Below are 26730 nucleotides of genomic sequence, written 5' to 3' on the forward strand. Positions count from 1 at the left end.
AAACTTATCATATTGAAATAAATTAAAAGTATGATAATACCCACAGTTGGCCAGAGTTTGGAGAAACATGCGACATTTGTGCGCTGTTGGTGGGAATGTAAATGAGTGCAGCCTCCCAGAGGGCAATTTGGCAACGCACATCAAAAGCTTTAAACATGTGCAAATCCTTTGGTGCAACAATTCAACTTCTAGGCATTCATTCTATGGAGATAATCACAGAAATAAGCCTTCACTTACTCCCAGGATGTTGAGTGTAAGGATGAAAAATTATCCATATTAATAATAGAACTCGGAGATTGACTAAATAAAATTATACATGTGATCAGATACTTTGTAACCATTACATACTGGAAGAGTTTTTAATGATGTGGGAGTGTCTCCTGATATATCCAGTGACAGAGCAAAGTATGTCCCTATAGCCTCGTTTTATAGTGGAAGCATGGGAACAAAGTTGCATATAAAAAAACGCTAGAACAACATGAAAATAGTGAGATTTATTGTCTGTGGGTGGTAGGAGGAAGGATGATTGCTTTTCTTTTCTTTTTTTTTTTTTTGGTGCCTTTCTCTATTTCCCAAATGTTTTACAACAGACATGACATGCATTTATTGCAACCATAAGGTTCTGTTAACAAGCCCTTGGGGGCACGAGGGACAGACAGCCTCTGTTCAGGAAGGGCATGAAGACAGTGACCCCGGGAGCCCTGTCAGCTCTGACCCCCTTGAGTCTATAACCTGCCTCACAGATGTGGGTGGCCCCTGCTGCCCCCGGCCCTCAGCCACTCCTACTGGCGGTGCATATGGACCTGGTTTTGGCTGGGGGGTGGGGCGGGCAGAGGGATGAATGAAAGAAGCCCAGGCCAGGGCCTCCACAGCTCCATCTTTTCTTGTTCTTTCTTCCCCCTGAGAGTCAATGGGAAGAAGAAAATTTTCCCCGCTCCTGAAATTTGTCAACAAAATGAACAGGGTCTCTAAGATGCCCTCAAACAAAAACAAACAAACAAACAAAAAATACCAACACTAAAATTCGGCAGCAAAACATCCTAAAACTGACCAATCTTAACATTGGGTTTCTAGCCAAATGCCTCGGTATACGCTGAGCAGATTTCCTCATTTTTCTTCATTCAATGTTTTTATTGCATCATCATTATTGTATTTATTTACTTGTTGGTGTGTAGGCACGCACACCACAGTGTGTATGTGGAGGTCTGGGGACAGCTTTGTGGAGTTGCTTTCTCATTCTACCTTTTGCGCGGATTCTGGGAACTGAACTCTGTCTGTCAGGTTTGCACGGCAAGTGCCTATAGCCCTGAGCATCTCGCTGGCCCTTCTTTCCCATTCTAAAAAATATTTATGTCTTTAAATTGCTCTTTAGATTTGCTTTATTTTATGTGCATGAGTGTTTTGTCTGCCTGTATGTATGGGTGTCTGATGCCTGTGGGGGTCAGAAGAGGGCACTGGATCTCCTGGAACTGGCGTTGCATGGTTGTGAGTCACCATAGGTGCTGGGCACCAAACCTGGGCTCTTGGCGAGAACAAGTGCTTTTAACTGCTGAGCCATCTTTTTAGACCATGTTTATTTATTTTATTTTATGTTTTTTGGTTTTTAAAGACAGGGTTTCTCTGTAGCTTTGGAGCCTGTCCTGGAACTAGCTCTTGTAGACCAGGCTGGCCTCGAACTCACAGAGATCTGCCTGCCTCTGCCTCCCAAGTACTGGGATTAAAGGCATGCTTACTTATTTTGAGTCAGGGTTTCACGTAGCTCAGGCTGACCTCAACTTCAATATGTAGCTAAAGACAACTTTGAACCACTGATCCTCCTGCCTCCACTTCCCAAGTGTGGGGATGATAGGTGCATGTCAACACTCCAGGTTTTATGGGGTGTGAGGCATTGAACCCAGAGATTTATGGGTGCTAGGGGAGCACACAACCAACTGAACTCCAGCCTCATCCAGCATGAAGCCCTGGGTTCAATCCCCTAGCACCACATCCAAATTATCTAAACTTGTAATTGTTCATTGTCATGAACGAGCTGACGTCATGAATAGTGCTCTATTCCAGCATATGTATCACATATAACACGGGGCATCCGTGCTGACCCCATGGGAGCCACTGATCACTGAGCATGGGCTGCGGGCCTGGCTGAAGCACTTTTGCTTTCCATAGGCTGAGAGAAGGAACTGAACCCCAACGTCATGGGTAGAAGTAGCCCACGACATCTAGCTTCTCCTTCGCTGGGACTGCTTTCTCTCTGGCAGTGGGTACCCCCTCCCCACATAGGTCTCAGGAAACAACCCATGTTAGGACCAGAACCAAGTGCTTTAGGGCACACAGCTTGGTGAGCAGGTGTGCACCCAGCATTGGTGACAGGAACGCCCCAAGTTCAGCAGTGGGCCAGCTCAGATAGTAAAACGTCGAAATGGGGGTCCATATACCAGCTGGCAAAGAGTGATCATGGACGTCAGCTCTCTAGAGGACTTTTTGGGTCCCCTCATTGCTCACTGGACCCAGCTTGCCTGGGTGACCTGAGGAGCGGTTGCATGAACTCAGGGTGGTAGCTTCAGGCCTGATAACAGGAAGTGGGGACAACTGGCCTGCTGGGCCTTCACTGACCTCCTCAGAGAACTACCTGCATCGGGACATAGGAACCCCTGAGTTCCTGGCACACGAATCTTTACTTCTGCCCCCATCCCAGAACTCACAGATCCCCTCTGTGGGTCAGGCTTTAAGCCAGGTATCTGTCTTAAATTTCATATTTAATTCCCACAGTGCCTTTGATGGCCCATTAGACGATATTGGTTTGCTGGGACCCGCGTGTCATGAGTGCTCCTTGTGAATCTCCATTCGCCAGAAACCCAGCTTCCTGAGGAAAGGGGACGATCTCTACTGACAGGAAGGAGTCCGAGGTTCAGGCAGTTTTAGGGGTGGGGTCTCCTACTACAGGCTTCTCAGCTAGCCAGTGGCAGCAGAGATGGATTCAAACCTGCTGCTTAACCCCACACTTGGCTTCCTGCCATTCTCTCCCTCCCCCAGACCTGGGAAGAAAGCAGGGATGGTGCAGAGTGAAGAGGCCTCTACAGGGGCAGATGCCCTGGCAGCCATCACCAGCCAATGGCTCCGATGTTCTCAGCCAGGGGAGAAGGCTCCCGGGCCAGTGTATGTTCACAGTACACAGTGGCGATTTTCCACTCTCCTTTGGGCCTTGTATGTACAGAGAGGCTCAACTTTGGAAAATATACTTTGGGATTTTTGCAACGGCATCAAAGCAAAGCATCGGTGGGAATGGACTTGGAGTTTGGGATCTGGTTCTTCCAGGGTAGTGTGTTAAGATGTTCTCGCACGCAGCTGGCCGTGGCAGGGGGCTGCAGCTCTGTATCTGCTCTGAGGTCAAGACTGGGCAGGGGTGTGCGGGTGTGGGAGGGGACAGCAAGATTCTGCTGCATGTTGTTCTTAGCCAGGATGGTTGGGAAGTGGGAGGGACCAGGTACTATTTTTTAAAAAAAATATGATATTTTTCAGTCAACAGTGGGCTTGTTGGGATGCAATGCGTGTCACAGAAGAGAATCTGTATCCTAAAGAGAAACCTCGAGAAGGGTGGGTACATTTTCCAAGTCTCCTAGGACTTAGAGGTTCTTGCTAGAAGGATTCTAGTCCTTCCCAGCTAGTAAGAATTTAACTGGGGACATAACCCTGCAAAAGCCTGTGGTTCCCCAAGATTGCTGCTGCTGCATGCAGGAGTCAGAGTGGGGGCTTGACTTCTTCCTCGTGAGAAAGAGTTTCTGGGACCCGGCAGGATCTGACCCCGGTGTGCTCTGGGGATGTCACGTTTCAGGCAGCGCTCTAGTCTGAGAGGTCAGATGCCCGCTGGGGAAGCTGCCGCAGCCACCCTTTGGGAGACTCAAAAGGGGCCTGAACCTAGCACAGTGTTGCTTTGGGCACAAGATTATCACATCCTAGAGAGCTATATATGACTTGTTTTGTCCTTGGTGCAGAATTGTTACCTCTTGGTCACATTTCATCTCACACTGTGTTTGAGGCCTTAACGGTCTCATTCCCAGAGGAGGAAACGGAGGCTCAGAGAGGGTATGCACCTTCAGCAAGCTATGGAGCTGTAGGTTTAGAATCAAGCCCAGGTCTCCCTGATACTCAAGGATGGGCTGCTTTCCTCAGCCTTCCAGGAGGCGTGCCCTGCAGGGCTGGGGACCACATCGCCATTGCTAGCCAGCTCTGACTCTAGACGGATTTCTGAACTAGCTGGCATTACCCTCCTTAAATCCTCCTACCTGAAGGCAGAGAATAAACCCTTGCCTCTGACAGACACCCTGAGCTCTGTTCTACAGGCCTCACTACTTTTTTGATGAAGCAAAATCTTACTATGTAGATCAGGCTGGCCTCAAACTCATGTGAGTCCTCCTAACTCAGCCATGTATCGCCACACCTGACTTGGTCTCTGTGTCTTCCAGGGCATCAGTCCTTCTGGAAGCTACTGTCATCTTCCTTAAGGCCCCGATGGCAGCAGCACGGTACCTCAACTCCTTGTCATTGATACGGTACTCATTTGTTCTGGATAAGGACATCAATCCAATTTTCATACCATAAGTGCCAAACTGGAGCTAATCAGCTCCCTGATTCTGAGTGGTCAGACCCCAGGGAGTCCCTGCCACCAGGAAGAGGTCTAGTTATGTCTCCTACGAGGGTATGCCCAAGCCAGCCAGGGTCAGACCCCAGGCTCAGCAGATACACTGGACTGGAAGGAGAGCTGCGTTTTGGAAGCCTCTTTGCTTTGCCTGGGAGGCATCTCAGGGAGGCTGTGAGGTTAGGGTCTGCCCAGAGTGCACGCTGATCTTTCTTTAGAAGGGACCAGCCCAGCAGCTGAGGAGTGCGGCAGGAAGCTGGAGTGAGACAGCTCAGTCAAGGTTCAGGAGGAGAGCGCCGGATTAAGAGGAGGAGGCAGAGAGAAAACAACAACAAAAAAAAAAATGTCAATTACCGGGTAGCCATCTCGTCCTGATTGCCCCTGTGGTAATTAATAAGCCATTAATAATCAGAGTTTTGGCAGAAAACCATATGGCAATGCTTATAACTCTTTCCGGCCATAACCCCCTGCTGTTCTCTGGTGGTTTGCAGAGTACTAACATGCCAACAATAGTGTGTCGTTTCAGGGGGGCGATGCCAGGGCTCTGGTAGGTCAGATGGACAGTTACTTTCTCCCATCAGAGCCATGGGGGGGGGGGACAGGGTCCTTCCTCAGAGCCATCAAGGCACTGTACCCATAAGTGTCACCTCCATGTCAGTCCTGGCACAGGACAGAGAACATGTGGTCATTTAGGGCTGGAAGGATGTGTCACAACCACTATGACCAAACGAGGAACTGAAATGTCCTTTCCATGAGGGATACAGTAGGTACTCAGTTCATCCTCGCTCCTACTGGGTCAGGCTGAGCTAAGAAAGCTCTGGAAGCTAGCAATATGGGGGACAGGTATGGCTACTGATGGTTTCTCTGTCCCCCAGCTCAGGTCAGGTCTGTTCAAGGCCACTGACACCAGAGACAGGTCCCACACATGGACATCCGCCTCCCTCTGCAGTGGTAGTTGAAGAATTCCTGTTTGTTCAACCCGTTTAATATTTTAACAAGGGAGCCAGAACCAAACCATGCCTTAGCCCCTGCGTTTTGCATTTCTACCTTTTGCACAAGCTGCCTCCGAGGGGCCTCAGGGAGACGCCACCAGGAAGCGCGCTTGTGGCCAAAAGCCTACACAGTTTTGTTGGCCTGCCTTTTCTTTGGTTTAAATTGATGCTGCACACACAGAGGAGCCCAGATTGTGAAGGGTGCTGATGCAGGGTGGGGATGGTCAAGGGAAGCACAAGTCAGAAGATAAATGGCTCAGCTGAGAAGAATTCCTTCGGAAGGTTAATTTTGGCTCCGGCCGACTGTCAGTGTGCTGCTTGAATGGATGCATAGGGATTTATCTGGGCCCGAGAATCCACCAAGAGGAATCAGAGGCAGACACATTCATAATGCGGAGAGAGTGGGATTCCCAGGGCCACGGAGTCACTGCCATTAAAGCAGCCTCTGACCCAGGCAAACTCAGAGCTCCCCTTTATACCCCCTTTAAATGTAGTGACATTTTTACTTCCGGTGCTGCCTCAACCGCTTTGTCAGCCAGCCAGGCTCACGAAGTCCCAGCTAGGAGCAAGATGTGCTGGCTAAGAAGAAAGATGGACTCTGTGACCTGGTGTTCGAGCCCAACTTGTCTTGGAACCACAATATCAGCAGCCACTTAACACTTCGGAGATATGAGCCGACATTTAACATTTTAAGTGGAACCAGAAATTTGGGGGAGGAGTTGCTAGGTTCATATGAAAAGAGGCTGGTTTAGAATGTTCTAGTGGGTAAGGCAAGGTCAGGGAATTCTTCTGCTATTTAAGAACTAATTCAGCCTCTGTCCGGGATGGAACCTTTTATGTTTGTTTATTTCTGAGACAGGTTCTCATGTAGCCCAAGCTAGCCTCAACCTCCCTATGTAGCCAAGGATAGCAACCTTCTTGCCTTCACTTCCCAAATGCTGGGATTGTAGGTGTATATTACCACAAAGGACTTTTTTCTTTTTTCCTTTAAAGACAGGGTTTCTCTGTTTAACAGCCCTGACTTTCCTTGAACTTACTTAGTAGAGTAGGCTGGCCTTGAACTCACAGAGATCTGCCTGCCTCTGCCTCCCAGCTGGGATTAAAGGCGTGCACCACCACCGGCTGGCACCACACAATGTTTTATGTGGCACTGGGGATCCAACACAGGGCTTGTACACGCCAGGCAAGCAGTCTGCCAACTGAGTTACAGCCCTGGCCTTTTTCTTTGTTTTTAAGCCACATGCCTCCCTCACTAAAAGCTGATTCCATGGGAGTTAATTTCATAGAGAGAACCAAATAAATATCTTATCTTTCAGGAGAACAGCACCAAGTCCGCGACACTTACGGGAGGACCTGCAAGACACAAGCAGAAGAGCCGCTGTCAGCATTGCTCTGGCCACGCCCTCCCTCATCAGCTCAAGGTTTCAGCGGTGTCACAATATTGCCCACAATGGCCCTGCCGACAAGGGTCAGCCACAGAACCAAGAAGAGATATTTTCATCCTCAGAGGGGCCTGGGTGGCCATGTGGGGGGCAATGATGGTTCCCACATGCATGGGTTCGTGTGTTCATTGCATGAGGCTGGTTGGTGCTCATTCATGCTACACTCTGGAAAGCTAAATATGAATTAGATCTGACTTGTCCAATGAGTAGGTGTTTGGGTTTTACCAGGGAGGAGAGAGATAAAGAGAAAAAACATTTTGGGTAGAGAGGGAAGGGTGGGGATGAAGGCATGCGATATTTATGGTCATGTAGAGGTGAGGTGGATCACTATAGCCCAGTTCTGGGGTTAGATGTACATGAGGAGACTGAAGGAACAGTCTAGAAATTATGATGGTGGCTACAATGAGGCTTGCCCACAGAAGATAATTGGTGCTGACTCTGGTCTCTGAATATACGCTCACACACACACACACACACACACACACACGTGCGCGCACACACGCAATCCTTGAACAAAATTGTTTCTGCATTGAATAGGCCATTACCATTATTCAATGACATTATAAGTAGAACAGCAATTTGCATCTCATGTGCACTGTATCAGGCACTGAGAGATGATTTAATGTATCTGTGAGGATGTGTGTGTAGGTTATATCCAAATATAAAGTCATTTTACATGGGGACCTCAGCATTGGTGGGTCCCATGGGTGTGAAGGCTAGAGTCAGTTAAGGGGTAGGGCATCCTAGAAGATGGTTTCTCAGCTCCCCAAATCAATGTACCTCCCACAAATGCATGCTTCCACCAAACCTGCAACTCCTCCATTCCCGTCACACCTCAGGCCCTACCCAGTAGGAGGAGGCGGCCCTTGACATTCACAGGAATAAGGAGTAGGTCTGCATGGCCAGTGGGGAGCTGGGAGCCTTGTGGGTCAGGAAGGGGACCCAGCAGTGAGGACAAATGAACAGGCCTGCCTATCACAGTGTTCCTTCAATAGACAATTTAGAAAACAAAATAACAAACAAATGAACCAAAAGTAGGGGCCTATGCTGGCTTGGCCTGCTCGGGAAGGGGGTTCCACTAGGTCTGGTGGGAGACAAAATGAATCAGAGAGCAAGGCAGGGGCAGGATGGAGAGAAGCAGAGATGGAAAAGTTTGGAATATGCTTCCAAATCCCTGACTTTTCTTGAGATGGAAATGAAGCAGGGGAGGGAAGGCTGGCCAAGCACAAGGTCTGTTTCCATGTGATGGAGAGAGGAGGGCTTGATGCTACGGTCAGTGTAGGGAGCACTGAAGATTCAACACGATGAAGGCTGCAAGAAAGGCTGGAGCAGACACTGGGGTGTACTGGGGTGCACTGGGACCCTTGGCAGGTCCCAGCAGTGGCATCAGGCAGAGGGGAGAGTCTGGAGAGGCTTGGCACAGAGGAGGGACAGGACTTTCTGGGTGACAGATGGTTCATGAAGGTAGGAGATTTGGTCAAGAGTTTTCACTAGATGCGTTAATCTTCTCACCACTGATAAAAGAAGCTGTGTTTTCCCTGTCTAGACTGGGCCCGAGCAGAGCATGAACAGCACAGACTCTGAACTCACAGTGATTGGCCTTGCTTCCTGTATTCCAGAGAAGAAAAAAAAAAAAAACCCACGGAAAAACTCACTAACCACCGTCTTGAGACTAGATGAACATGCCTGTCTGTTCCTGTCTGTGTGCCTGCCCCTGGGCCCATCTTCCTGTTCATGCCCCTCAGGTTACTAGAGGAACTGACCCACTCCAATTAAGGCCAGCTTTCCTGTTTGCCTTTCCTGGAATGATTGACATCTGACAGGTTCCCTGACGCCCACCCAGCTCAGGGCCCGCAGGTACACACACTAATAAACAGGCACTAAAGAGACAGGAGCTGCCTGTTGGGCCAGCACCTCTGTTAAACTCTTTGCACTTTGTTATAGAGTTTACTGGCTTGGTACAGCCTCTGGAGGCAGATTCTCTGGTCTGTAGCCAGTGGGTAACCCAAGAGAGATGGCTTGGGAGGCCACATGGTTTAGGTCATCCAGGGGTCTTTGCTTAGAAAGTGAGGCTGGTTCAGGTCCCCCAGTGGACCACATGGCACCCCATACCCCGAACCTGGCTCCTCAATGCGTTTTGCTCTCTGACCCTTGGGCATACAGCTTTCAAACACATGTTCTAATCCCTGGAATGTGGGAGCAATTAAGTCAGAGACAGATGACTTGGCCTGAGGAAGTAGGGGGTTTGGTGAGTCCCAGGACTGTCTACAGAGTGCCTGTGGCCTGCCAGGGCTTCCCAGTCTGGGAGCCACGTTCACCCACACCTTGGGAGGTAGGGGGGACTGACTGCTTGGGAGAGTGAGCTGCTTTGTTTGGTGCTGACAGGTGGGCGGTGGGTCTGGGAGTTCACCCTACCCATATGGAACAAGGTCAGTCATTTCTCTAATGTCTCCTAAAGGTAAGTTTGATCTTCCTGCGGAGTGTGTCTGCTGGCTTGGCAGGGTCCACACAGTAGAGGTGGTGGCTGTCCTTGTGGTTTGAGGGTGTTCAAGTCACTGTCCTTGTTACCAGCCCCACAACTGTTACTGTTATCTTAGACACTGCTCCTCACCTGCCTGTTACCTGCTGTCCTAGGTTGAACAGGCTTTCTGCCTTGCTCACGTATTAGCTGGGTCCAGTGTGGTGCCAAGGCCAGGATCTACACCCCTAGAAACCAAATCCTTCCTTGCATGAGCTCAAGACCTTCTGCTATGTTTCTCAGGACTCTCTAGGGAAGAGAGTGACCCAAGGGTTTTTAAACAGAGTTTTATGTAGATGGAATAAGGCTGAGGCAAACTCAGAAGCAGTGTGAGCTGATGGGGTTGGGGGTGGGGAAGTGAGATGGGAGTTAGTGTCTGTGAATGTGGCGAGTACCCAGGTCTGCCTTTCTGGATGTTGAGGAGGACTGAAGGTGTGTGTGTGTGTGTGTGTGTGTGTGTGTGTGTGTGTGTATGTGCTTGTGCAAGTATACACTCATGTGTATACATACACCCATGTGAACAACCAGAATAACTCTAGCACAGGAGAAACTGAGCACAGGCTGGAACTAGATCACATTCTCTCTCACATACATACAAGCGTGTGCATGACATATGCATATGTGTACACATGCACACATATGCACAGAGACCTCAGGAAAAAGAAGAACAGCTGTGTGTCATCCCACAATTCCATTGTGTCATTTCACATTGAAGAGCCAATGGCCCCAAGACCGACTGGACCACAGAGTGAAGATGCTCTTATTTAAAAGGCACTCTAGAGAGGCTTCCAGCCTTTTGGGAACATCAGGTACAAATCTCATCTCTGGAATTCAGCGTCACACAGGATTGCTGTGGGAGGGAAGTTGGCCCAGGGAACCATACCAGACACTGTGCTGGGTTTTCCAGGAGTAAACTAGCCAGGAGTAGGTGGGAACTCCATTCTACTTGGACCAGATGGACCTGTGGACACTGAGGGCAGGGAGGACACTGTCCAGGGAAAGGCTTTGACTGGGAGAGAGACCAATGAACTGGCCCCATGGATGGCAGGTGCTCTCTGTGGGAGGATAACGTTCCAGTCAGGTCCTGTCCCAGCACTCCGAAAGAGCCTTTCTCCCAGGGGCACAGGAAAAGGCCTGCTTTGCATAACAGACGGTGACAATGCCAGGAAGAGCATGTATGGGAAACTATCTAGAAATAAACACCAGATCCATCCAAAGTCAACCAGAGAGGGACATCTGCTCTGTGTGACTCTCGCTGGCTCTGACAGAGAGAAACAGCTCACACGAGGGTTGCAGAGGGGGCTGTCAGCTTGTTCAGTGGTCAGCCTTAGACAAGACAGAGTTTCCCTTGCAGCCTCGTTTCTTATTCTGCAAAATGTGGGTAAGACTATAATTATCACCTCGCAGTCCTCTGGGGATCGTGTAAAATGTAGGACTCTAAAGGACCCAGCACAGAGCTGCAGGGGTGCAGAGACCCTAGGCTGTCTATGTTTCTGAGCTGCTGTGAAATGTGTGCAGGGTGTGCGGGGTGAGCAGACGGCCCTCCCCCACAGCGGGACATCATTTCTCCTGTATGTCCAAAGCTGGTACCATTGGGTCACACAACTCTTTGAGGAAACTCCATACTGATTCCCAGCAGGCTCTTCCACTAAGAGGGCAGAGACTCCCTTTCTGCACATCTGCACCAGCATGCCTTCAGTCCTTTGGCCACAGCTGTCCCCAGGGGGCGAGGTGATGCATCCCGCAGTTCTGATTTGCATTCCCCTGATAATTAGTGAGGAGAATGTTTCCCCGGTTGGACATTTTTGCTTTTGTTCCCCGCCCCTCTTCTTTAGAGAAAGGCTGACCAAGAACTCACTATGTGGCCCAGCCTGACCTTGAGTTTAGGATCATCCTGTTTAAGTCTCCCAGTGCTGGGATTATATGCCTGCCACAACCAGCTGCTGCTGGCCATTTGTACGTCTTCTTTGGAGAGACGTCATTTGAGATTTGTATCTGGGTTTGGTGTGTACGCATTCATATGTGTGCTGGTGCAAATGTGGACATGTGCATGTAGATGCTGGAGTCAGGCTGAAGTGTCATTTCTCAGTCAAGGGCTGGAGTGATGGCTCAGTGGTTAAGAGCATCGCCTGCTCTTCCAAAGGTCCTGAGTTCAATACCCAGCAACCACATGGTGGCTCACAACCATCTGTAATGAGGTCTGGTGCCCTCTTCTGGTCTGCACACACACACACAGACAGAATATTGTATACATAATAAATAAATAAATATTTTAAAAAAACCACACACTTCATTTCTCGGTCAATATCCATAGTGTTTTAGAAACAGGGTCTTTTCATTGACCTGTGTGTGTGCATGTGTCGCCAATTCTGCAGAGCTGGCCAGCCAGCCTCAGGGGCCTGTCTGCTTGTCCCCGTCTCCTCAGCACTGGGATCACAAGTGCAGGCCACCGTGGCATTTTACAAGGGTGCTGGAGATCAAATTTGGCTCCTCACGCTTGAGCTGCGAGCGTTTTACTGACAGAGCTGTCTCTCTAGCCCCATAATGGGTTTTTTTTTTTGAGTAAACTGAGAAACATTATATTTTGTCCTGAACAAGGTGACAGGGTTTCTCATCTCCTCCAGAAATGATGTCAGTGAGTAGACAGTGACAGACAAGGAAACCTTTGTAGGAAGAAAACAAGAACTGAAAGAGGAGAGCACCAGGCAGGGCTTGCAGGGGGCCACATGAGGCCAAGTTCACCATAAACCCCTTCAGCTTCCAGGAGTCAGGCACTCAGGCTCCCAGTGAATTCTGGGAGCTTACGGGAAGGCTTCTGTAGAAGGAAAAGAAACCCAGGCCCAGCTCCCAAGAGGAGATTGGGGCATCCATTGAACCTCTACCATCTTCTGTGGGGCCCAGCCAGCCCAGGGTCCTTTTGTTGGGGGGCTCCCTCTGGCCCCATGGTTCCTCACAACTGTGCACTGTCCGTGATGTTGTTTAAGGCATGATTGCACATACACTAGCCCACATATTTACATGCCAGATGCTGGAGGTGGGGGTAGCCCCAGGGTTACAGAACGCTTTCTTAGAGGAGCCACCTGAGTCTGATTTTTGAGGATAAGAATGAATACACGATAAGAGCTCAGGTAAAAAAAGCTTGTCTAGGCCAGGGGAGGACTTGAAGGTTCAGAGGTCAAAGGCCCTGGACAGTCAGAGGGAGGCTGCATGTGGGGAGAAGGGTAGGTGGTGAGAGCTATTGGAGGCTGTGGCCATGAGGACAGAGAAGGAAGCAGAGGTGTGAGATAAAATGAAGAGATGACGAGGGGCTTGGTGTGGGGAAGGATCAGGGATACCGCAGAGGAAGCAAGTGGCTGGATGGTGTTTCCCAGTGACGGGGATGTCAGGGGAGGGGACAGGGTGATGTGTTCGAGGGGTAATGTATACTCTCTGGAGCCTGAGGGAAGGAGGCACCATCAGTGTTCCGGGGCAGCTGGGGCCACAGGAGTGGGATGCTGTATGGAGACAGAAGTGAGGGCCAAGAGCAGACTCACTTAAGAGGCAAGTGGTACCCAACTGCAGAGACTGGGATGTCGAGGTCAGCAGTGTGTGTGTGTGTGTGTGTGTGTGTGTGTGTGTGTGTGTGAACTGGCTGGAGAGAGCCAGAAACACTCAGGGTTAGCAGTGAGGGTCGAGGAAGACAAAGGCAGGGAGGAGCAAGCAATTCTGCACCTCTCAGCAGTTAATGCATGCTCATGGGATCATTAGCTCAGAGAACACATAACCAGGAAGTGTCTTCTTGAAGCAGCACCAGATACCCAGGGGGAAGGGATTCCAATTGCTTATCCATAATCAATCTATCATACTTAGAAATAGAATCCTACATCCTTAGGCAGCAAATGTGTCATCTGATGCACAGACTTTGCACTAATCCCACCCACAGCTCTGAATGTTTGTCTGTGTACATAGTTGCCTGAATCTCATTCAGTTGATCTGAGATGATTAACATCCATCCATAACACATGTTGTGTATTCTCTAGAAAGTACAAATGAACACCAAAGGGAATGCAGGCACATCAGCATTTAAACTTACTTAATAATGAGAGAGAGAGAGAGAGAGAGAGAGAGAGAGAGAGAAAATGTACATGTGAGTGTAGTACCCACAGAGTCCAGGAGAGGTCACTAGATTCCCCTGAAGTTGGAGACGTGGTTGTTAGTCACCCAATGTAGGTGTTGAGAATCAAACTTGGGTTCTTTTTAAGAGTAGCAAGTGCCAATGAAGCCATCTTCTGGTTCCCTGATTTTTTTCCTGATAGCTGACTAAGAAAGAAAGGAGAGAGGGAGGAAGGAAAAGAGAGAGTGAAAGATGAAAGGAAGAAGGAAGGAAGATAAAGACAGTGACATGTCTTGCTGTAGCCATGTTACCATTAGCTACTTTGGCCAAGATGATGACCATAAATGTGAGAAGGTGAGGAGTAGATGGTCAGTATTTGGGAGGAGAGGGAGAGCTCTGAGGGGCTCTGCAGAGAATGTTCATTTTGGATGCAATGAAGGTAAGGGGAAAGGTGGCTGTTGGGGCAGGGGAGCCTGGGGTTTGCATGGAAGGTGCTGAAAACCTCTGGCTCTGCCATAGGGAGGAGGGGCAGAGTCTGGGAGGAAGCTGAGACCTACAGGGGTCCTGCATCCTATGAAGGTCCCATGGCAGAGAGCTGGCAAGGTTTCTGCCTGCTGTCATAGAGGGGCACTGTTTCAGAGTGGGTGATCAAGAATTGAGATAGATTCAGGGGGAAGCTGAGGACATAGAGGGGCTAATTTGGGATTGTGGATGCCAAGAAAGTGATATGAGACATGGTGATCCAGAGGTAGTAGCTGGCATTTTAATAAGGAAGACATGATCCAGGACCAGGAAATAGGTGGTTGACACCTCCAGCTGGGAGCAGGGTCCATGGTGCGTTTCTTAGGAGGTTTAGGAATTAAGAAAACTTGACTCACCGGGGTCGCCTCTTCGTCCAGGCTTGCCACGCCGTCCAGGAGGACCTAGACAGGAAAACAAGGATGGATTCATTGAGAAGGAAAGCCAATGTATATGTACATGGCCTCTGGCTGCCAGCTCCCCACCGCCAGCAGAGCTGGCCGAGCTCACTCATCCATCCCTACAGAGTGCCCCCTGAGACTAGTGGAAGGACATGGTGGAGAGACCCTCTCACTTCTGCCACTCCCTGCCTTTGTTCTTCCAGGTCATGCTGCACACCCTTCACCCACTGCTATTCATTTCCTCATTCCCACGTCCTCTCCAAGCTAAGAGTCCCTCCTGGGACAAACTTCAGACTTGGGAGAAAGATAATGCCGAAGGCTAGAGTTTTCTCACAAAAGCCCCCCAAAATGCATCAGTGTTCTTTAAAGTAAAACAAAACCCCCAAGGTAAAAATCAATGCTGTCACAGTCAGGATATTCCAGGCTAAATTTGGCAATCATAGGCACTATGATGTCCCTTTAACTTCTTTCCACCGCTCACTTGAACCTCACCCTTCAACCCCTAGCCACTGCTCACACGTGTGTGCTACAGTGTAGCCACAGGCACACCACTACACCTTTTTTTGCTGATCCAGGCCTCCTTTCACATGTTTAAGCCTCTCTCAACTTACATTGCCCTCCACCCTTGTCATTCCCCAGGCCTGAATGATCTGGACATCAAAAGAGAAGGCTCCAAGTCACAGGTCAGCCTTGTGCCCTGAATCTGAGGTTCTCATATTTGGTTGTGCATGACAATGGGGTCTGAGGTACTGGCAGAATCCACTGCAAACATCGCTTGTGTCCCTCTGCCCTGGGCTCTGCCTTCTTGTCCACTTCTCTTAAGTCTGCTTCCTCCACAAAGACAGAAAGCTATATGTATTTGTCGATGAATTAATTCTTCCCCCCCCCTTTTTTTGAGAAAGGTTTCTCAAAACCACTCTGTCCCGAAACTTCAAGCTGGCCTCAAATTCACAGATATTTGCCTGTCTCTGTCTCCTGAGTGCTGGGATCAAAGGCATGTGCTATCTCTGACTGGCTTCTCTCCGCCCCCCCCCCCCCTTTTTTAGCTGAGCTGTGCATCTTTAATCCCAGCACTCTAGAGGCAGAGGCAGCAGGTCTCTATGAGGACCAGGCTAACCTGCTCTACGTAGTGAGAATTTGTCTTGAAAAACAAAACAGAAAACAAACAAAAAACCCCAACCTGAAACAAAACCAAAACCCCAAATTTTTATTTATGTGTCTGTGTGAGTCTATGTAAGTATAAGCACACATGTGTGCAGAGCTTACAGAGACCAGGAGAGGGCATCAGATCCCCTGGAGCCTGGGGTTATAGGAAGGTGTAAGCAGCCTTCTGTGGGTGCTGGTAGCTGAATTCTGATCCTCCACAAGGGCAGTAAGGCCTTTTGACTGCTGAGCTACGTCTCCAGGCCCTTGGTTAAATTTTGCAAATGGCATTTGCCCTACCTAGGGTCACTATTGCTGTGAAGAAACCTCATGACCAAAAGCAAGTTGGAGAGGAAAGGGTTTCTTTGGCTTACACTTCTACATTACTGTTCATCATCAAAGGAAGTCAGGACAGGAAGTCAAACAGGACAGGAACCTAGAGTCAGGAACTGATACAGAGGCCACAGAAGAGTGTTGCTTACTGGCTTGTTCCTTAAGGCTCGCTCAGCCTGCTTTCTTCTGGAACCCAGGACTTGTCAGCTTAGGGTTGCACCACCCACAATGGGCTGGGCTCTGTCCCATCAATCAATAATTAAGGAAATGCCATTGGTAGTACACACTTTTAATCCCAGCACTTGGGAGGCAGAGATAGGTGGATCTCAGGGAGTTCAAAGCCAGCCTGGTCTACAGAATGAGTTCCAGGACAGCCAGGGCTATACAGAGAAACCCTGTCTGGAGCTTCCATTTCTGAAAAGAAATAAAATGTCCTAGAGGCTTGCCCATAGCTCAGTTTTATGGAGACATTTTCTCAACTGACTCTCTCCTCTCTGATGACTCTAGTTTGTGTCAACTGACATAAAGTTTCCCTGCACAGCATTTGTATCTGTCTGCCTTGCCTGCTCCCTGCATGGCAGGCTCCATGCTGGCGCTGGGGGGTGGGCACTGAGGGACAGGGTGTGACTGTCTTTCAAGGCACTGCTCTTTATGCAAAGTCAGCCTCAAAACCCCTCAAGAATTCTCAGACCTATCAGGGGGAGATGCAGAGCCTAGGCCAGGCGGAGCAGTTCATGGCAAAATTAGGATTGGTGTATGTGACAGTTGCTACCGACTGTCAAGTTGACAGGAGCAAGAGTCACTTCAGAGTTAGAGTGTTGAGCATGACAGAGGGAGTGTCTAGACTGAGGTGACCGAGGGGGGACGCCCCTTCCTAACTGTGAGCCTCGCCATCCTGTGCACTGGGATTCCAGACTGCACAGAAAGGAGAAAGTGAGCAAGCACTGGCACTCAGCTCTCTGCTCCCTGACTGTAGATGCGATGTGACCAGCCACCTCAAACTCCTGTCACCATGTCTTTCTTCATGTCATGGACTGTACCCCCAAACTGTGAGCCAAAACAAACCTGTCCTTCCTTGAGTTGCTTCTGTCAGGCCTTTCAACCCAGCAGTGAAGAAAGTGACCAACCCAACACGCTTCCTTTGCCTTCTCCCTGACTGAGCAGCTGCTCATGGGGCATCTCGGACCGAGGAGTCAGTACAGGGCAGAGAAGCAACCCCAGCCCTGGCTTAGAGGGTGCTTCTGGCTTTTGTGAAGGGATGCTCTGAATCAGGAGGAGAGAAAGAATCTGGGAGACAGGGAGAGAGGGGTATTCCTCTGGATGGGAAGGCCCCACAGGGCTATGCTGGATAACAAGACCTCTGCAGTGAGAAAGAATACATTTCTTCCTAGCCTCGTGGGCTGAGGGTTTCAGGTCAGAATGGCTGAAGGATACTTGATTGGAGAGATGCAGGGCTGAGGCTGTTGTTCAGTCAATAGAGTGCTTGCCTAGTGTGCATGAAGCTTTGGGCTTGCTCCATGGCCCTGCATAAACCAGGCATGGTGGCCGAGGCCTACACACCAGCATTTGGGAAGAGGATGCAGGAGGATCAGGAGTTCAGAGTTGGCCACAGTGAGTTTGAGGCCAGTCTGGGCTATACAAGATTCTATTTTTAAGAAAAAAGAAAAGCTACAAATCGAGCCAAATGCACCCTATCCCATAGCTCTGTGTTTAGGATAGAAACTTCTATAAAAGACATAGACCCTCGTCTTCAGGACATAGGCTTTGAGGTCGGAGTTTGTGTTGAAATTTCAGACAAACCATGTTAACATGTTTCTCTGACAAGGCCCTAAGCCCAACACCATAACAAATGGCTACTAGCACCTGAATGGAATTTAAAGCTTATCGGTCTCTAGGCCAATCCGGTGGCATCTGCACAGGGGTGTGTGGCCAGCTGCCTCCTTGATATCTCCATGTAGGTGTCCCACCATCTCAAGTCATTGTAACCCAGACGCTCATCTTTATCTCCTTCTTGTGTCCTCCCTGTCCATAGCTGCTGGACCTGAGAACCTTGTGAGCCAGCCACACAGAAGAACTAAACCCTGGTGTTTGGGGGCCACTCAGCATCCTTGGTGGCCTTCTATCCTCTATGAATGCATCTGTTTTTAGGGAAAGAGAGTATGTGGGGACTGGAACCCCATCAGCATGCACCGTGCCATGTCTCTCTGCTTGTGGAGCAAGAAGACCCAATTTTCTCCCACATAGCCTTGGGGGCTCTTGCCAGACCACAGAAGACTGGCTGTGGGGTGCAGGAAAGGAGGTCCAAGTGGGAAATAACCCAGGCTGTGACCAGACCTGAAGCTGAACCAGCAACATGGCATTTGATGGTCATTGCTAAGCACAAGTATGAAATTCCCCATCTAGGGTAACTTAGGCCAGATTTGTTTTTGTTGAGGCGGTGGAATGAATGGATTTTTCTGGGTGGCTCTTCTGGGTGGCATGATTCAGAGAGGGTGCAACCGAGTAGGCAGCTGCCCAGGTAGGTGGGATGCCCTGTCTCCAGGGATCTTCATGCAGAGCCCCAGCAGGCTAAGGCTGGGATGTCACTAGCATGCAGGGCCTGTGGGGGATGTGGCCTGCCATCCTGGCTGCCACTCGCAGATGAAAGGGCCCATGTGGAGAAGAAGGGTGCTGCTTGGGGACACACTCCAGGGCTGGTCACAACCAGGTTCTGGAGGCTTCGTGGGATTCACTCGTGTGACCAACAGGTCTACCTTTTATTCTAAGATTCATATTTAAATGCTCAACTTTAAGGGGAGGCAGCATGCACCCAAAACCTTGCCTCCTAGTTGATGTCCTCACCGGTGAAGACGTTACCAGTACCCACGCCGGCTGTATAGCTGGTACCTCAGAGTCCTCTTGCAGCATCCTCCCTCCCTTACTCTCAACCTAGACTGCATCTTCATTTCCTTCTGTCTCCCTCTGACTCCACACATCTGTCCTTTCTGCTCTGCCTCCTGCCAGCTTCTCATTCAGCTCTGTCTCCAGTTCCCAGCCTGTGGGGGAAGGGGACACCAGGGGATGTTGGCTGAGGGAAGGTCGCAGAGAAGTATATGGGTAAAGAAGCTTCATCCTCTCTTACTTCCTCCCATTTATTCTCTTCATATAACTGTTAGTCAGGCGTGCCCAACATTTGACACTACAATGCAATGTTGTCATCTATGAAGTCTATGCTCAATAACCATCAACTCAAATTACCAAACAAACAAACAAAAAAAACAAAAAAACCCCCTACTCCCAAATTCAATGCTTTAAGTTTATGATCTCGTGTTGTGTCATGTTCAGAGTTATCCTGGGTCACAGGCATCTTGCAGACCTTAGGATGAACAGGCTTGGCAATCCACAAGCTCCAGGCCTCAAAGCAGACACAAGACCAATTAGGGGCTGAGGAGCGGAGCGATTCCTGCCCTCGTTTCTCCCCCACTGCACGAAGATGAATGAGACTGTCACACACGGGCACGGGGTCTTCATGTAAATGTATTCTTCTGCTTCCCCCAGGCACAAAGAGGCCCAGCAGCTCTCACCTTGTGGGCAGGTAGCTGCCAGATCCAGGCGCTGATCTCTCTCTCAAGTACATCTTTGCCTTCCTTTGTTTTGGGTGGGAGCTCAGGAACCCACATGGGCTAAGACAGGTGCTTTACTGTTGAGCCTCGACTCCAGCTCCTCACCCTTAGAGAGGACAGAGGTGCTAGGCTAACCTCATGGGAGACAGAGGTCTCTTTCGTGTTCCTAATCCCCACCCACGTGCAAACCTGGGCTTCAGAAGGCAAGAGCTGAGCATTTCAAAGCTATTGCGCAGTCTCGGAGTGGGATTGCTCCATGCAGTCCTGAGGTTTCTGGCGTGACACATGCCATTCAGGGCTTCACATCAAGGCTGAATAATGCAGGATGCCTGTGGCCACATTAACTACCTCCAGGAGTTCAAGTGCAGACACAATGGAAACTTTTATTATTTATTTATTTATTTTTAAGATGGGGTCTTACAGTAGCCCAGGTTGCTCTTGAACTTGCTATATAGTGAAAGATGATCTTGGACTCCTTATCCTCCATATTAGGTTTGCGTGGTGCTGAGGTTAGAGCCCCTGTGGATGCCAGGCAGGCACTCTAACAACTGAGTTACCTTCCCATGTCAAAAGGGGACAATAATACAGAGATTTCTAATACAGGAATTTTATCTTTGGTTGGTTTGGGGAAGTTACACCGTTGACCAATTCCAAAGGTGATGTGGGAGTGTCATATATCAATCTGTTGATTTCATTGGCTAAGTAATAAACAAACTGCTTGGGCTCATAGCTTAGAACATAGGTGGGTGGAGTAAACAGAACAGAATGCTGGGAGGAAGAGGAAGTGAGCTCAGAGACTCGACAGCTCTGCTCTCTGGAGCAGAGACACCATGCTCCCCTCTCCTGGGCGGATGCGATAGCTCTGCTCTCTGGGACACACGCAATGAAGCTCTGACCCAGGATGGACGTAGGCTAGAATCTCCCTGGTAAGTCACTTCGTGGGCTACAGCAGATTATTAGAAATGGGCTAGTCCAGGTGCGAGAGTTAGCCTAGAAGAGGCTAGACAGAAATGGGCCAAGCAGTGTTTAAATGAATACAGTTTGTGTGTTGTTATTTTGGGGCATAAGCTAGCTAGGCAGTTGGGGTGCTGGGGATGCAGCCCCGCCGCTCCTACTACAACACAAAGGGGGTCCTTGAGCTCCGACACACTTCCCCACAAGCTTGAGTCCCTAAATCTCCCTACTTCTACCTCCTCTAATGACATTTTCAGCAGCATCTGGCTTATTGATTGTCTTGGAGGGTAGCCACTCAGCTAGCTGGGCTGTGCAGAGCTCGGTGACCAGGCCACTCCCTGGCCACGCAGCCCCAGCGCTAACCTGATTCTCTCTCCTGCCAGTCCCACAGAGCAGGGACTTTTGTGTAGTTTTTCCTGATTGAATCTGTTTAATCATTCCATGAGAGGCTTTCTTTTCTCTCTATTCTTTTCTCTCTACAGATGGGGTGGGGGCTCAGAGAAACCAAGAAAATGGTCCCAGACACAACAGCCAGAAAGTGGAACAACTTCCTTCCTGCTTAAGGCTGCATCACATCCTGGTCTCTGGGATGAGAAAGCATCTGTAGCTCCTATCAGAATGAGGTGGGCCTCAGCCATTAGCAGGAAGGAAGGTCTGATACATGCTGCAACATGGATGAACCTTGGAGACATTATGCCATGGGAAACAAGGCAGTTACAAAAGAATAAAAAATAAATAAAAGATCCGGGGAGATGGCTCAGTTGGCAAAAGCCTTGCTATGTAAGCATGAGGATTTGAGTCAGGGTACCAGAACCTGTGTAAAAAGCCAGGTGAGTTGGTGACTCAGAGATCACATAGGGAGCTTGGTGAGGATGTACATGTACCATCCCAGTGCAGGGGAGTTGGAGACAGGTGGAACCTTGGGGCTTTCTTGCCAGCTAACCTAACTGGTGAGAGCCAGGTCAGTGAGGACTTATCTCAAAAAATAAGGGGTTCTGGTGGTAATGCTTTATTGTTGAAGATAACACTTATGATCATTGAACACAGAAAAGATGAACTGGTGCCTGACTAGAAACTTCACTCTCATTGACTAGTAGTGTTCCTGACTTCAGACAGTACTCTGCATACCACTGGAAGGGAAAGGCAATCATAATATCAGCAAACTACAAACACTGTGATCTACAACAGTGACCTGCCTGCAGGGTATACTGGTGCAGCAGTGGCACAGATGTTATGGGTGTAACCAACCACTTTTTTTTAAAATAATGGATTTAAAGCCCCCTCTCTGACATGGAACTCATACGTGGCACTGCTAAAGAGGCCAAGAACCTGAGACTGGATAGACCATGGGCCTAAGGGAAAACCCTACCATAGCTATTCTGCTAAAGGAACGTTGTACTAAAATGACTCCTACTGGCATATTGCTATACCTATAGATCAGGGCCTCTTCCAACCTTTATCAGAGAAGGTTCTTCTGGCAGAAGATGGGAACTCACAGCTGAACAATGCACACAGAGTGAGAGACTTTGGAGCACTCATTCCTACATGGGATGTTTTCATAAAAGCCCTCCCCTCAAGGCTCAGAAATTCATGCAGAAGAGGAAGCAGAAAGATTTCAGCGCCACAGGTGGCAAAAGACTCCAAGACACAACAGAGATGATGGCATTCATGAACCCACAGAGAACGTGGCAGCACACACAAGGCCTATACATGTTCAAGCCAGATAGAGTCTCATGGCTGAGAGAGGGAAGTGGACAGGGAGGTTCCTGATTTGAGCTTCTAAGACCAGGTCATTAGAAACATGGCCTCAGCTGGACATGGTGGCACACACCTTTAATCACCATCAGGAGGCATAAGCAGGTGAATTTCTATGAGTTCAAAGCCAGCCTTACCTACAGAGTAAGTCCCAGGACAGTTAAGGCTACATAGTGCTGCCTTGACGCTCAAACCTAAAACTCAAAACAAAACAAAAATCTCCCACGCAGAACCCCCAAAACAAAAACCCCAACCAAACACCTCCCCTATACTCCTAGATTCTGTTTTCTGAGCCTCAGGTCAGCCTGCTGTAAACTCCTCCCCAGCCATGGGCATCTTCTTCTCTCTGCTAGGTCTGCGCTTGGCCTAACGATGTTCTCTGCTCCTTGGAGGAGTGGAGCCAGCGAATGGTGATAGGTTCCCCTGAGGCGGAGCTGGGACCACAGTCTTCCCAGGGAAGCTTGCTGACTGGCAGACCAACAGGCTAGCTCAGTCTCTGCCAGCACCGTGGGCAATAGTGCCTTCTGGGAATTGAAATCTTGGCTTCTTCCTCTGCAAAATTTTCCAACGATTTTAGGTCTCTGTGGACTCGCTTCCCACCATCTGCCACACCTTCCTGTTTGCCAGAAAATCCCTAAGGAGTTTGGGAAACAGATGCCGCAGGGTCCTGGTATTTTAACCCGCGGCCTCATCATGTCTGTTTGAGACTAGGGATGTTGCCCAGGCTGGTGACAGATCCTGACCACACTAGTGACTAGATTGGTGCTCTCACTTGGATATCATGCTGTTTAGTAATAAATGAATAGGGCTCTTACCAGGACCTTACATTTACAAAAGACCTTAGGTGGACACAGCTACTTTCTCCAAAGGAAAGGATGGCACCAGCCAGCCCCGGCAGTTTGATAGCATTGAATACAGACAAGATGAAGTTGGGATCACTCATAAAACATTAGCATGGCGCCAATCTCAATTTCGTGATATTAACTCAAGATGACCCCAAGCCAAACTCACAAGAAAGACTGTTATTCATCCAGGTCCATTTCACAGATGGACAAACGGAGACACACAGAGATGAGCCGACCTCGTGGAGTTACACAGCTAGAAATGTGAGGAGCCACACTGACTGGACCACGAGCCCGCGCTTCGAGCCACGGCCTGGCTCCCTTCTACCAGAAGGATGCTTGTTATGGGGAAATTGTCCAAGTAGTCCATGCACTTGGTAACCACATCTCAACATTTGTTATTTATTTATTTTTAAAGATGCCAGAAACCACACAAAAAACAAGTAGCCCAGGGATGGCTCTCAGGCTGATGGATTAAATCGCTCATTAGAGACCACACGCCATGGGCAGTACTGAGACCTGGACCAACCCCAGGCCCTTGGGGCATACCTTCCTGAAGCCAACCCAAATGCCTGTCGTTTTGCGAGCCGAGTCTTGCGATTCCAGACACGTTATTTACAATGGTGACACACCAGCCTTCCTTCATACCAACCCACTATGTCTCCTGGAGACCCGAGAGCCATCTGGAAATCCTAGGGTGCTGGCGTGCTTAGTGAGTCTGGAGTGGGGAGGCTTGCAGATCACTTCATGCTGAGCCTGTACAGGCTTCATTTAAAGATGAGGAAACTGAGGCCCAAGGCAAGGTGCTGTGTCCGAGTGTCAGAGCTAGTCAGGAGCAGGGGTCTAGCCTGTACTACCCTTGCTCTCCTAAGCTCCTCCTTTTCAGGGAGACTGACTGTAGCTTATGCTACAAGCATAGGCAAAGAATGCAATAGCTCATCTAGGGAGCACAGCCAAAAGGTATGGAAGGGGTGGTAGTCGTGTGTGTGTGTGTGTGTGTGTGTGTGTGTGTGTGTGTGTGTAGTGTGTGCAGCTCGGTTGTCAGAATGCTTGTCTAGCATGCACAAGGCTCTGGGTTTGGTTGCCAGCACTGCAGAAACCAGGCATAGTGGAGCGTGCCTGTAATCCCAGCATCGAGAAGATGAAGGAAGAAGGATCAGACCATTTACAGATACACAGCAAGTTTGGGGCCAGCCTGGGCTACATGAGACACGAAACTCTATCTCAAAAACAAAGCAAAACAAAACCTAAAAATCTCCAACAAAACAAAACAAAACCAGTGGGAAGGCGGGCGAAAAACAGCATGAATGAAAGGGATTGGCTCGGGTGGCGTCCAGTGCTCTGTGGTCTCAGCGGTGCACAGGGCACCTGAGCAGGACACAGACATTGCTCTGGTGGAAGCCCCAGCTCTCTGGGTTGACAGCAGAGCCCCTCAACGTCCCTTTAAATGCTGCTGGCAACCTTGTGCTCAGCCCCACAGTGGGGGAGGGGATTACTAAAAAGTGATTAGGATTAATATTGCAGATGTTTGTCAGAAATGGGGCCTGCCTTTCCCGTTCCTCACACTTTCCTCCTTGGGTTTGGTGCGGGTCCCTGAACCCTGGTCGTCCGGGCTTTGACAGCTGTAGGACAAAAATCTCCGACCCTCAGTGAGTCTGGGTCTCAGCCAGCACAAAATACAGCAAGACACCTGGCAGCAGGCGGTTCTCAGGGTGGGCAGAGCCCCTCCCCCTCCCTGGGCTCAAGCAGCTGCAGAGAGGCTGAGGAGCTGCAGAATGACCTGAGAGTCCATGACCCTTTTCTCTCACAGGGCTCAAGGCCGTGAGAACCAGCTTGGGAGGGCTGCGGGTGGGGGTCCCGACTGGAAGGGGTGGGTAGAGAGAGCTCAGAGAGAAGAAGAATGCGTTTGGCTCTTAGAGAGAGAGGCTGAACCAGGTCAATATGGATGTTCAAGGTCTAGGCAAAGGGTGACGATGCCAGATGCTATGGATGCCCAAGGGCTTGGGTCCAGGCGAAGGGTGATGATGCCAGATGCTGAGGTGTATGCTACCTGGGCACTGTCATGTTGATGTGGGTGGCAGGTAGTCATAGGTTTGGGATCATGGCTCCCAGTGTATCTGTGCTGGCATAATAAGTACCCCGCCAAGGGTCCATGGTCCCCTGGGATCCATTTCCTGTCGGAAAACAGGCTCCAGAGAGGCGCACATAAACCAGCACACCCCAAAGATGCCAAATTCCTCAACTCTTCATTCACCCCGAAGCTGTAATCACTGACACATGGGCTCCTGCGCTCCTCCGAACCTAACGAAGGCCAGGATTTACTGCCGTCAGAATGGAAAGCTTTTTATTTTTATTTTTTTTTTAAATAACATAAAAGACCAGGCCGTGCCTATGAGCTTTGATTTTCATGGGAATTCCTCACAAGCTCCCACTGGGTCCTGCTTAGATGGTTCTAGAAAGGGCAGGTTCTAGAAAGGGCTGGAGGCATCATGGTAGGTGTGGGAAATGACAGTCAGGGAAGGGGCTGACCACTCAGCATGTACAACCTGCTTCCGGGTCATCTGGTGCTAGACTTGGGGCTCCTGGCTCTTTGGGTCAGGGGGACAGAGCTTTCCAGGCGGGAGGAGCTCCCTTTTTAACTTGTGCTCCTCAGGAGTCAAGGAGAACTTCAGTGGGCACTGCGGTGACAGGTGGAGGTATGCCAATGATGGGCTTCCTAGGGACAAGGGAAGTTAGTCACCCTAACAGGTAATCGTGAAGGGGAGGTTCAGCAATGCCCACTGCCACCTGCTGCTCCTTACCCCATCTCTACAGAGAACTTTTGCTCAAGCTTACAGGCAATTTTCTTCTTTTTTTCTTCATAAGATTGTAATTTATTTTCTATGTATACAGTGTTCTGCCTGCAGGCCAGAAGAGGGCACCAGATCTCCTTATAGATGGTTATGAGCCACCATGTGGTTGCTAAGAATTAAACTCTTGAACCCTCTCTCCAATCCCAAGAGGGAGTTCTTTCTTTTCTCTCTTTCTTTGCTTTTTTTCATTCTTTGCTCTCTCTCTCTCTCTCTCTCTCTCTCTCTCTCTCTCTTTTGTTTTTTTGAGACAGGGTTTCTCTGTAGCCTTTTGGAGCCTGTCCTAGAACTCGCTCTGTAGACCAGGCTGACCTTGAACTCACAGAGATCCACCTGTCTCTGCCTACCAAGTGCTGGGACTAAAGGCATGAGCCACCATTGCCTGACTTGTTGGCAATTCTCTACCTCAGGGCCTTTGCATGGTCTGTGTCTTCTGCTTGGAACTCTCCCCTGTACAATTTGACCACCTGAATGATCCTGCCCTTAGGGAGTTTCTGTCACATAATCCAATTTATTTTCTTCCAGTTACTTATCTGTACCAGAACATCTATGTATTTTACTTGTTTATTTTTTCTTAAAACACGTTTTCTTTGGTGTGTGTATGTGTGCTACAAGGGTTAAATACAGGGTCTTTAAGTGTTTCTTTATTTTGGA

The 26730-nt window shown here is 49.3% G+C and overlaps 1 protein-coding gene across 4 annotated transcripts in view; it reads right to left on the reverse strand.

Annotated features, from left to right (window-relative positions):
* Nucleotides 1–26730, reverse strand: part of Col23a1 (collagen type XXIII alpha 1 chain) — a 283660-nt gene that overhangs the window by 47575 nt on the left and 209355 nt on the right. For 3 of the 4 annotated variants that reach the window (XM_041665487.1, XM_041665488.1, XM_041665484.1), the window contains exons 3-5: nt 14557–14601; nt 6971–6978; nt 4988–5014 (exon numbers count right to left, since the gene is read on the reverse strand). In XM_041665487.1, coding sequence (XP_041521421.1) covers nt 4988–5014; nt 6971–6978; nt 14557–14601 — 80 coding nt within the window. The remainder of the gene's footprint in view (nt 1–4987; nt 5015–6970; nt 6979–14556; nt 14602–26730) is intronic. The other variant, XM_041665485.1, reaches the window with a different exon arrangement.

This window comes from Microtus oregoni, unplaced genomic scaffold, assembly GCF_018167655.1.
Source record: "Microtus oregoni isolate MIOR12 unplaced genomic scaffold, Mior012 000015F_ref0000493, whole genome shotgun sequence".
Taxonomy (NCBI): Eukaryota; Metazoa; Chordata; class Mammalia; order Rodentia; family Cricetidae; genus Microtus; species Microtus oregoni.